We start from the raw sequence: 12,240 nt of genomic DNA, 5'->3' as shown, positions 1-12,240 counted from the left end.
CTGCAGATCCTGTAATACACATCCAGCTGCCCCTCTCTAATCTGGGTCAGCTGCGGGGAGACCTCTGCAACTCAGAGATCCTCCCTCATACTTTTCCTGTTGTTCTATCAGATGAAAAAAAATTGAATTGAGCACTGAATTTCAGGTTCTGTGGGTCAGATTTGAATTAATTGCCTCAAGGGTCATATTTTACAAATGGAACAAGAATACATACCTTAAGTGATGAGTCATACATTGTGCAATGCATTATTATTCTCTTTGGGGTATAGCATTTACTTATGCTTGTGAAATGCTCCATAATTTTTGTATTTTTTCTTCCTCTTTGTCTTCAGATGTAGATTATAGTCACAAGAAAAATGTAGGCTTAGCTTTTAAAGTGAATGTACTTTAAAGTTTAATTAAATAAAAGTTAAAGGTGCTGGGTGATAGGCAGTATCTTAATTGAGAAGGCAATAGATTGAATTAGGGGGGTTTTCTTGGAGATCCTCAATCCAATATTTCTTGAAAACTAAACCATCATATTCTTCAATTGCTAAAACCAATTTCAAGGTAAAAATGTCATGTCAAATGATGTACCAATAAGGGCATTGCAAATAAGATTTTTCTTGACCTTACCAATCAGTCACATTGCATCCCCTCCAAAGAGTATTATTAGATTTTTATCATTTTCTGAAAGCTTCTGCTTCAGAGACCAGCCTGATAAAGTAAAGTATCTGATTCTAATAGATAGCCACAAACAAAGTTATGAATACCACTGCTATTCATTTAATGGACATCACTACTCTACAGTAGATAAAGAGTCTAATGAATTTACATTAATCAAATAAATATAATGATTACTTGGGACATATTTGGGTTTGTAATTATATATATTTTAGTAATCCCTTTTAATAATCGACACAGTATGATAGATATCTTAAAGAATATTCATATATCATAGAAAAGTATGGCTTGAGCATCCATTATACTAATGATGCATCTTATTATTTCCATACTAATTGAAATTAATTTCTAGATCTATGTGATTGAACAAAGGCTGAGATATGATCAGTGGTGTATAACAAGGTATTCAGAAGAACAGTCTTATACTGTAAGCAAATGGAGCAAAAATCTGCCTTGTCTTGTGTCCCACAGCTTACCTTGTTGACATGGGAGTTACAAAAATATTTCTGAATTTCTGTTAGGAATATAAATGGGCTGTTAGATTCACAGGTGCAAGTTCCGTTAGTATGACAGAGAGCTCCACCAAGTTATTTAACTGAGTGCAGAACTCACAGCTCTAAACACACACGAGCTCTAAAACTGTAATGCTCAGAGCTTTGAAAATGTTTCCCTTGGCAGATTCAAGATTTCACAATATTATTCACAGAAACATGAATTGCTATGGTGATAACAGAAAGCCCTGATTTGCAGTTAGCTAATTTAATCCCACTTTTCAAGCTAATGTGGGTATATAGCTGATACAGCCTGAGTGGTTATGTCACTCATTTGAAACAGCAAAATTACATTGCATTAATTTAAACTAATTGCAAAGCTCCTTCAGGCAGCATTTGATAATGAGAACAAATTTATTTTGAAAAACAAAACAGAAAAATATATATTTTGGCCTTCTCTGGATGCACAAAGGTATTCTAGAGTATTGTTGATCTTCCAAGAAAAACTCTTGTAGAATAAATGTAAGATTTTTAATAAGCAACTTAGCTCCATTCTTTTGGGACACATGTCAGATACGCTCTTTTATGTTTTTTTTAAAATTTACAAGTTTGATCTGCTCTCAGGGCACAGTGCACAAGGAACTACTTACAGAAGGTTTGTAGTGTTGGAAGAGAAATACTTCTGTGGAGCTGCAGCAACTCTGTGCCTGAAGTCGTCCAACCACACCGTTGTTAGGCAGCGTGCAGGGCAGGCACAGGGAAGGGAGTACAGGGTACAATGACAAACCAGCCCCTCTGCAGTTCCTGTGGTGCCGTCCGGCACACACTGTGCCTCCCACTGGTGTTTGTGAATGTGCTGTTGACATTATAAGCAAAGGACTCCTGTAGAAACCTTCACAGTCTAGACAAAGTTGGCACTTCTAGAGCACCATTAATCTAATAAAAGATTAGATTGTTGTCTATAGTGGATCCGATGAAACCCACTCTAGACGAGCTCTGTCCCTCTGCAAAGGCAGTTCAGACGAGTCCTGCACTTTGTACTGGGTCACGTCCCCATGGCACAGAGCACCCTCTGGAAGGTCTTTGATCATGGGGTACAGCAGCAGCTTTCCCCCAGGGCAGGCTGTCGTGAGGAAGAGGCAGAGTGAGGGGCGAGCGTGGCTTCGTGCCTGTTGTCGGGCAGCTGCTGCGCTGCAGCAGGGACAAGCATCTCACCCTGCTGCTCCGGGATGCCGTGCAAAGCTCGTCCCACTCTCAACACTCGCAGGAGGAGCTTGCACGGCTGCCTACCTAGGCACCAGGTGCCTCACATCTGAGGGCTTAAGCAAGCATTTTTAGAAAGCAGACACACTTTGCTAGCTTTTGTGGCCCAGAATACACGGTGGCTTTGGCTGTAAAGCCCTTTCTCAGAGTCAACAGTGCCTTTCTGGAAACACGGAAACTTAGTTAGACTGTGGGTAAACAGTGCTTTACTTCTGTTTTCCACGGTTCCAGTTAGCAGTGTTGGCTTTTACCTTGTCCTCTGGTCCCTTATCTTGGTAATGAAGATTGCTTTGGTAGTGAAAAAGAAAGGGAAATCCCTGTTGCAGTCACTGTGACAGTCTGGGCAAGCTGAGCTATGGCTGCTCAGTACACCAGGCTAGCCTCCTGATGGTCCTTGGCTTTGGAAATAATTTTCCATTAATTATCTGCAAAATATTTACTTTAAAAGTGCTGTGAACAATCAAGCCAGGAAGCTTGTTTACTTGAACATTTCCTCAACACGAGTGCAAACACCATTGACATGAAGTTTTTATACTTTTCTCCCAGCTCTACATAAAAGCTGTGTAGCACTGGTCAGGATTTTGCTTTGGTTAAAGAAGAACAAGACCCTTGCTGTTTATTTTTTCAATATATGTGTATTGTTAAAGAAAGTTGCATTAATCAGTGACTTCCTATGCATGTACTTACTGCAATTACCTCTTTCTTTTTCTTATAGGCATGCAGCCACCGCTCTAGCTCAGAGATAATCTGCTGTACAACACCTTCACTGAAAGCTTTCAACCTCCAACCACCCTTTGTAACCAAAGTGTTCTTTATTTTTGATGGTGTCAGCTCCCTGTACTTTGATTTTGATTACGTAAATAACCCTGTATTTAAGCATTTTGAAAAGACAGTGTTCATCTCAAGAGGCAACCAAAATGTTCTGGAAATTAAGGTAAGAAATGCTGAAATAAGTTTTTCAATTATTCGCAAGCGCACATCAGCAGCCGAGCGTGGAGCAGATATTCTGATGAAATAAAGGAAGCCCCAAGAAAGCGAGGGCAGAGAGATCACTGTGTTCAGTACTGCATTCACCCAAGCCCAGTTGTCACCACATTTAAAAGACGCAGAGGTGAAAACAAAGATGTATGTACCGTGGTGATTGTTGTCATCAGGGGAAGTGGGAGAGGGGTTTTCCTTGTCCTCATGGGAGGACCACACTGCATCAGCTTCTGATTACAATAAGCTGCTCCAGCAGTTCAGGGTTAAACATGGCCAGCAGCCCAGAACCTGAAGTATGTGGTCTGTGCACGAGCCCTGGCTCTTACTGTCACATGCCTCTGTGTCCTTCCTCACAAAAGATGTGCTCTGGCTTCTTCAGTCCTTCTGAGCTGAGGGAAACTCTGGCCTGTGCACAAAGTCACTCATGAGGATCAGTCACTGCTGTAGCCTAAATATTTATGGATACATAAAAAATGCAAAGTTGATGCTGAATGCCTCTTCAAAGTGCACTGAGAATAGTCTACACAGCACTGAGAAGCATCTCTTAGGAATTTGGGGCCCTCAATAGCACAGGTCGCTCTCTACTACAGTGCTGCAGAGAAAGTTAAATCTATTCTGCATGAGTCCAATTTCCTGAAGTCTAGTTTTTTTCTGAGTATTAAACAGAAAAGGTATAAATATTATTATTTCTAGTTTATTAAAATTTATTGGTGTTTATATGATATTTACATAGATATCTATAATTTATATAAAATATAATGGATAAAAATGTTTTATGGAAGACAATCAATCTTAATACTTAGGTTACCTCTTTGTGTCACTCCTGCACAGCTCTGTAAACCAAAACTTCTCTCCCATCACAATGAAGAAATCTTGAAGCCCTAAGGTCTTTGATTCCAAGATGGCCCAGTGGGCCAACTTCTGGTCTGCTCAGAAGGATTACTTCAGAGTTCCTATCAGCCATGCTGAATTCCAGTTAAACTCTGAATACTAATCCATCTCTGCAAAGTGTTTTAGGCAAATACAAAAGAATAATTGGTCTGATTTTTACTTTTTTTTTTACTTTTACTTTTTTCTGCTTGGAGCTCTTAGCCATACAATCACTTTTTCCTCAATGTGGAGCACATCTCTTGTTCAGTTATGGAGAAACGCTAGAAAGAGTTCTGGTGTGCAGGTCAGCAGAGATCTGGGAATATATAGCTGCTGCATGGCTCAGTGCTTCTGTGCAATGACAGTAGTGTTTTCCAGTATTTTCCAGGTCATGCATATCAACCAGTTGGAAAGAGGACTAATTTGGGAAAAATTTCAGAATAATGTAGATTGGAAGGAACCTCTGGAGGTCTTGATAGTCTAACCCCATTGCTCAAAGCAGGGCGAAATTAAAAATTAGGTCAGGCTGCCTATGGCTTTGTGTAAATGAGTTTTGAAAATATCCAAGAATGGAGATTCTACAGCTTTAAAACACTCCGCTCCACTAGCCTTGCATTGTGTGTCTTATGCTTGAGATCCCCTCCTAGCTCAGTGACCCTCTTTTGTACTTCATCCAGTTTGTCAGTACCTCTCCTTTTCTGTGGGGCTCAAGACTTGACACTGTTCTAAAGGTGTGGCTCCACAAGTGCTGACCAGAGAAGAACAATCACCTTCAATCTGCTGACTTTGCTGCTGCTAAAATGTGTCCTGAGCCTTCATCACTAAAGTGGCATACTGCTGCCTAATTTCACATTATGGTCCAGTATATCAGTAATTTTCCTAAGTCTGATATCATCTGAAAGCTCAAAGACAGTGCATCCTATCCCTTTGTCCAAGCTGTCAAAAAGTAGTATTGGTCCCACTATCAGCCATTGACAAATGAAGATTTTATCTCTGTCCAATCTGTTTTTCACTTCTTTACTTTTATCTACTATCCATCCAGCCCATGCCATCCTAAGTTTTTTTCATTGCTAGGAGAAATCGTGTTGCAAAATTTGCTAAAACCAAGGTCCACTAGTCCAATGCTCTCCTTTCATCGAGAGTGCCAGTCCTGTCTGCATAGAAGGTTGGTCAGGCAAAATACACTCTTGGGAAACCTGTGCTGACTGTTCCCAATCATGTTCTTGTTCGTCCTCTGCCTGGAAGTGCATCCATCTGTATAATCTTCAGAGACACTGAGGGTCAAAAAAGTTTTTTAACTCTCTATTTTGTTTACTTTTTTGTTCTCCCTGAAGAAGTCTCTGATGGTGTTTATTGCTGGAGAAAAATACTAGATAAGAAAGGCTGACTGAGGATTGTGATAGTGACAACTGACCAAAGGCACAATTTTGTAGTATTGGCCTGGAGTGATGGCACCCAAGGCAGATGTCTCCCTAAGCCTAAAGTTCTGGTTGTTTCTTGACAACCAGCTGGAGAACAGCACTAGTGAAAGCTGGTCTCTTAGAACGAAGCATGAACAGACACCAATTTAACATCTTCCTCTAAATAGAATTAGTTATAGTGGGGTGCTTCTATCAAAACAGTGAGACAACTTCCATAAATTATAGTCAGGAGCCAAAAGAGCATTACAAGCCATATTGGCAACACTTTTCCTTTGCCCTGTACCCCCACTCAAAAATACACACAAGTTTACATGCCTCATGATCATATTTTGTGTGTGCAGTAATTAAGCAAGCTCAGCATGAAATTAAATGGCAGCTTGCTTCAGTGAACAGTCTGTTCTACCAAACCAAAGTTCTTTTATCTCTTTCTTAATTAGTTTCAGAGGGGCGGAGGGAGCTTTTATCACAAGTTTTTCAATCTAACTAATCTAGTGTGACATATTTGGCTTTCATCAAATGACAGTGGGTACCGATTGAAATGTTCTGTTTGGTTTCCCCTGATGACCACAAGATGTTTTTGTAAGAAAATGTTATACACAATAAAACATTGGGTTTTCTATTTAAAACACACTCAGGGCACTATGTGCCACAAATGCCATCCTCCTTTTCTTCAGTGCCAGCTTCTCAACATCCCACACCATCACTGTCTTCCTCTGCCAAGTATGTGGCTCTTTCAAGTCTCTTGGTGCCCACCATGCCAGTCAGAAGGGTCATGATAGAGTGGCACTAGACAATGCTCTGCTTCAACACCACGAAGACACCACTTCAGAAGTGCTCCCATCTCCTGCCACATGGAAAGCTGTCAGGGCAGGAGAAATTCTGGTGTTTCACTGCTGAGTCTGCTGAAAAGGAGAGAATCCACTTGCTGCCTCTCCCAGAAGCCACTGATCCAGACCTGCAAGCTGGGCTGCTGACAGCCCAGAGCATCCTAGCTGTGAAAAAAAAAATTAAAAAACAAAACTAAGCAACAAATATATAAGAAAAGCATCTTTCTTCAGTTAGCCCAGAGGCCTGGTCTGTTCTGGGGTTGTGATTGTGCACTATTAAGTATATTTTCAAATATAAATCTTCCACTGGAGAAATAGCACAGTTGTAATTCAATGTGTAACAACTGGCATACTCTACAGCACATCTGAGATCTTGGCTGTGCTCTGGCAGTTCTGTCTTAAAACTCAGAGTAGGATAAGACTTAATAAATTGCTATTCTATTCTTAAGCCATGCTACACATTCTTTATGAGACAATCTTAAGGAAATCTTCTTGCCTGTTTATAGGTCATTCTATTGTCAATCCTTGACATCGCATAGGAAATTCCTACTCTCAAAACCTGGTGCAAAAGAGAGCAATATAGAAACTGTGGTATTTTTAAGCAAGTTGAAGAGGAACCTCTGCAGCTACAGTAATTCCTCATTCTGCCAAAGTCAACCTGCTCACTATGCTTAGGAGCTTCAAAAATGCTTCTGACACCAGTCTCAGAATTTCCACACCTTAATTAGTTTACTGTTCTTCTGCTGCTTTTAGACGTTTCCCAAGTTATTCCCATTTATCTAAAGTTGTGAGGTGGCCATGCTATCAGATTGAGTTGCAACAGCTACCCAGTACAGCTTGAAGATTAACTTCTCCAGCTTGCATTCAAGGGCATTGCTCACCAAGAAGGGGGTAATACACATTTGGAAAGAGGAAATATTTTTTCCAGTTCTCACAGGAGCCAGTTTCCCCCTTTTCTTAAAATGGTAGGGAAATTCTGTTGTCCAAGAAGAGCAAAACCACTGCTGAAAGTGGTTATAGATATATAGTGAAAGATGTATTTAGATATCATAATGAATATATTTGAAAATATAATATATTAATGGTAATGTACTGGTCATAGTAAGTAAAAGCTAGCACCTTTATAATTGGCTAAAAACCACCTTAGGAAATATCAGTATGATTTTTTTTTTCCAACGGTTTTGGAGAAAAAATTCTAGGCTTTGGTGTAGAAGAAGAGACCACTCAACTACACTCTATATATAATATATTTATCCTGAAGATGGAAGAATTAAATTCAAGTCTTTTGAGGTACATCATTCAGAGGGAAGATTTTAATGGTTCACAATCTGCCACAAGTCTCTCTACTAATAAGCACTAGCATTCATATTCTCCCTGGCCCAGGAATATTTTCTTACTTAACGCCAAACAGAATGGCTTTAACTAGACAGAAGATAAAGTGCAAAGTGGACTTTTATGGCCAGCAATTAAAAAGCATTTACCTGGAGTGTGGCTTTGCCATCAAAATAGGACATTAAACTGGCTCCCCTATACGTTTATTACAATTTTCCCAGGGTTCAGTCTCATTCTGAAGCAGATCTAAAACATATGCCAAAGTTAGAATATTTTTGCCCCTCGGAATGGGATTCTTGTTTCCTTTCCAATATACAAAGCTTCACAGTGGTGTCAGCTGTGATGCCTTCCTCTCTTCTCATGGAAAACTTCCAGATCCAGCCCATATAAATAGCCTGTATTAGTCCCATACTCCCTTCTCCCCTTCTAATCCTATTTAATATGCCTCTTCTTTCATCCTGAGCTGGGCTGTACATGGGCTAGGGCAGCTTCTTAAATAGAGATGCACTCCTGAGCATAAAAGATCCTAAACTTGGCCTTTGGATTCTACTGTCACAATATCAGAAGGAATGATTTTTCATTCAAGTCTGGGATGTGAGAGCAGGTTTTCTGGGTAAGAAGTGTACTTTTCATGCCTCATCTTGACTAAGGTTTTTTTTCCTTTTTGGTCTGTGGAACATGATTTTAACAGACTTGTGTATTATTATAATTAATTACTTCTTTTTGAAAACTTCTGCTACCATAGCCACTTGCAAAACAAAATGTTTGCGGTGCCTTTAGCTTGTGGATAATATAATGCCAGTTTTGTGTCCACAACAGCGTTACATAATGTGTCATTTCTTGAACAAATTATGCAAAAGTCTTAACAGGACCAACAGGATTAATCCCTCAGACATTTACAATTTCAGAAGTCTGTATGAGCTGTATGAATGACAGTAGATTTTATCTGAAAAGTCTACCATCCTACGCTGGCCTGTCTGTCAAAGTCGCATTTACATGAAATAAGCCTATACATGCATATTGACAGGACAGTGTAAATTCTCATTAGTCTTTTATTTCACAATTTATTTTTCATTAAAAATATTTTCCAAGCTTGTAACTACTTAAGTTTTATGAGATGGTTATGTAATATGAAATTGATTTTTTTTTTCCCAAGGGAAATTATATTGATTCAGAAGCTGTCAAAGGTGAGGTGCTAAAAGTTGGAAATAAAAGCTGCGAAAACCTTCTCCTGCAGTCAGAATCAATTCTGTGTACGGTTCCCAGCGATCTCCTGAAATCCAACAGTGAGCTAAATATAGAGGTGAGGCAACTACACCACACATGAGATATTAATGCCATTTTTATTGTTATTCACAGTGTCACTATTGAACCAATAAACTTTAAGCCTAAATAAAATTCAAGCCTAAGCCTGTGCTTACAGACCTATCTCTATCCCTGTTTGTTTGGGATGGAAATTCAAATAATATCAGCTGTTTAAAAATAAATGTGGTCATCATTGGTGTTACTACCTGTTTGTACAGAGACTTTCTGGAGCCTTAGGCACAAAGTAGGACCTGAACTAAGCACAGAAATAAAATTATAGCTATTAATCCAAACACAAAAGGAAACGTGGGGAAGAATAAGAAGCTATAATGGAGTAGTTTTAGTTGGAATTCACAGCCCTTTTTTCAACAAAACATTCTGCTGCAGTCAAGAAGATCAAATCTTTCCTGAAATATTTTTTTTTTGGTCTGCATTTTATAGTTTAATTTCAATTCTTCTTGTAAGAAGAAGACACTTAGGACAAATGATTGAGTCATTGCTTTAAAGGTGGTCTCATTAGAGTCATTCAGTGTGCTACTGCAAATTTAAATTGTAGACAGACTGTATTACAGAATAAGACATAAATCTTTTTAAAAGATAAAAAATAAATCATAAATACATTTGTATTTTTCTAAATATATGGAAAAAAGGAAATTGGAATGGGATTACCTTTAAACTATGAAACTGCACTCTGATTCACTGAAAACAGTGGAGACTTTGCTGGTCATGTAAGTGTGGCTAGGATCAAAGTCTATGTGAGCTCTTTGAAGCAAGGACATCTATTTTTTCTATGTCTTTATAACATTTATCTCATAGGATCCTGGGCTTTGAATGATATCCCTATGTGCTACTGCAATCTAAATAAATAGTAATAACTAATCTGATTTATTAATATGGTAACTAGTAATTTATTTTAATATTAATTTATTTTTTGAAGTAAGTATTAATTTTCTTGGATACATCAGGCAAACTATAAAATTAGATGCAGCTCTCTTTTTGGTGTAGGTGTCCCAGACTTCTGAGTGCCTAGTTTCATATAATACTTGTGCACAATTTGCATCCAGTTAATATATTGTATTTTTTACATACGCACCCAGGACTAACATTGCATTGAATTAGTTCTACTATGTGATATTTTCTTAACCTCTAAGAAACAGATATGTGTGACATGTTTCATGCACAGAAAAGAACAAAACATAAAGGGGTTAAATAAGGTTTCTACTTGTTTACTGGCAAAGAGACTCAGAAATTGTAGTCTGCCCAGTGAAGAAGAAAATTTGCTCTTTTGACGGGCAAATCCATCATTACAGTACCCAGAGGGATGAATTCCACAGGAGGAAGAGAAAAGATGGCCAAATGCATTCCAACTGACTGAGCTAGTGCTGTGTGACCTAAAACCGTTTGTCCCTTTTAGCTGCTTGGTGTTAGTTTGGTTGTTGGTTTTTGGGCTTGGTTTTTTGGTTTTGTTTTGTTTGTTTAAACTGTCAGCAAGCTAGAAGCTGGCAAGGGACAGGCTCACGTGACCTTGGGAACTAAAATGCAAGCACGCTGTCAACAAGAGAGTGAGTTTGATGTTACAGCGTATTTGTGCCAGAGGGACACACATTAAAGACAGTTGGGCCATTTTTTTTCAATGTACATCTCAGCCCCTAAGGCCCTAGGCCCATTCCTTGTACCATATGAGTAAAAGTACGATTTTCACATTTTGAATTAGCATCTGGTAACAGTGGAACCCAGTTATCCAGAGTGAATGTGAGTGCATGCTGTGTATCAAATACAGGTTTTCATGTACACCAATATAACAACTTCTCCATTCACGGTGCCTCATCTCAGTACAGTGTCACAAAATCAAGATTTAATACATACGGGACATATCAGCTCATACTTTAGTACTAATAATCTAGTTCTTACTTGTCTTTGGAAATCATTACAGTATTTTTTTTCTTTGTTGTTTCAGTGGAAGCAAGAAGTTTTGTCAACAGTTATCGGAAAAGTGCTGATCCGGCAAGATCAGAATTTCACAGGACTAATTGCTGGAATTCTTTCAACATCAATCTTAATTTTTATCTTTTTGGCGATTTTCTTCTGGAGAAGGAAGAAAAAACAAATTAAAGGTCGGTCATAGTCAATCCCATCAAATAATTCCATTATTACCTTAGATTTTAAAAACTGACATAATTTTATGCTTTACTTAACTGCCATGCATTGCCCTGTTGTAACCTGTCAGCAGAGGTTTCACAATCAAGTTCCAATGTTTAGTTGCATATCAGTGCTTGGCAAGAGACCGAGCTGGGTAAAGGGCCACATTTTGCCTTAAGCAGAAGGATTTCTGAGGAACTCTGAGCTATTAGGAAAACTTAGTAACTTCTTTTCCCTAATCAGCTTTGGAAGAGGGGATGAGTAAACAACATTCATGGAATCATGAGTACTTCAGCTTCATCCAGTTGCCTTGCATTCCTCCAGGCTGTGCCTGAGTTGTGCAAGACACAGAGCACTGCAGTCTCCTGATCTCTTTTCACCCCAAATCAGGAACTCGTTCAGACTCTGGTTCTTCTCTGGCCCCTGTGTCTGGGTTTCCTTCCAGTGGGAGCTGCCACACTACATAAGGTGGGAGGAGGAGGGCAGCTAGTGTATCACCAAGTCTTGTCCTGATGCTCTATCACAGTCAGACCACGAAGCTGGCCCTAGAGTCTTCAAAGCTGTCTTTGATCTTCCAGTGTGGCTAAGAGTGGGTCTTCAACACAAGATTTTTTTGCAGAAAATCTTGCACTATACAAATAGCTCAAGTCGTGCACGTCTGCCACAGCAGCAATTTGACCCTCTTCCCAGCAGAGCAGAACATCTAAATTTAAATAAATAGATAATTCAACATTGGCATGCCAAAAACATGAGGGTTTTCTAATATTGCTTTCTCCTCCCCCTTCAGATCTGGGAAGTGACCTAGTTCGTTATGATGGCAGAGTGCACACTCCTCACCTGGACAGGCTGGTGAGTGCAAGGAGTGTAAGTCCAACAACAGAAATGGTTTCAAGTGAATCTGTGGACTACAGATCAACTTTTCTAGAAGGTATGCCTCTATTACGAATC

General features: G+C 39.2%; 1 protein-coding gene and 1 long non-coding RNA gene across 2 annotated transcripts in view; one reads left to right on the top strand and one right to left on the bottom strand.

Annotated features, from left to right (window-relative positions):
• LOC106862905 (uncharacterized) overlaps nt 1-12,240 on the bottom strand; it is a 77,684-nt gene that overhangs the window by 31,011 nt on the left and 34,433 nt on the right. The window lies entirely within an intron of this gene.
• The window catches only part of MET (MET proto-oncogene, receptor tyrosine kinase), a 90,311-nt gene that overhangs the window by 62,765 nt on the left and 15,306 nt on the right, over nt 1-12,240 (top strand). The window contains exons 11-14 of the mRNA XM_088165448.1: nt 3,133-3,351; nt 9,005-9,151; nt 11,111-11,267; nt 12,080-12,220. Of these exons, the coding sequence (XP_088021574.1) occupies nt 3,133-3,351; nt 9,005-9,151; nt 11,111-11,267; nt 12,080-12,220 (664 nt within the window). The remainder of the gene's footprint in view (nt 1-3,132; nt 3,352-9,004; nt 9,152-11,110; nt 11,268-12,079; nt 12,221-12,240) is intronic.

Source organism: Sturnus vulgaris, chromosome 5 (assembly GCF_052056855.1).
Source record: "Sturnus vulgaris isolate bStuVul1 chromosome 5, bStuVul1.hap1, whole genome shotgun sequence".
Classification (NCBI taxonomy): domain Eukaryota; kingdom Metazoa; phylum Chordata; class Aves; order Passeriformes; family Sturnidae; genus Sturnus; species Sturnus vulgaris.
The sequence above is the reverse complement of the archived record's forward strand: the minus strand, read 5'-3'. Positions and strand labels throughout refer to the sequence as shown.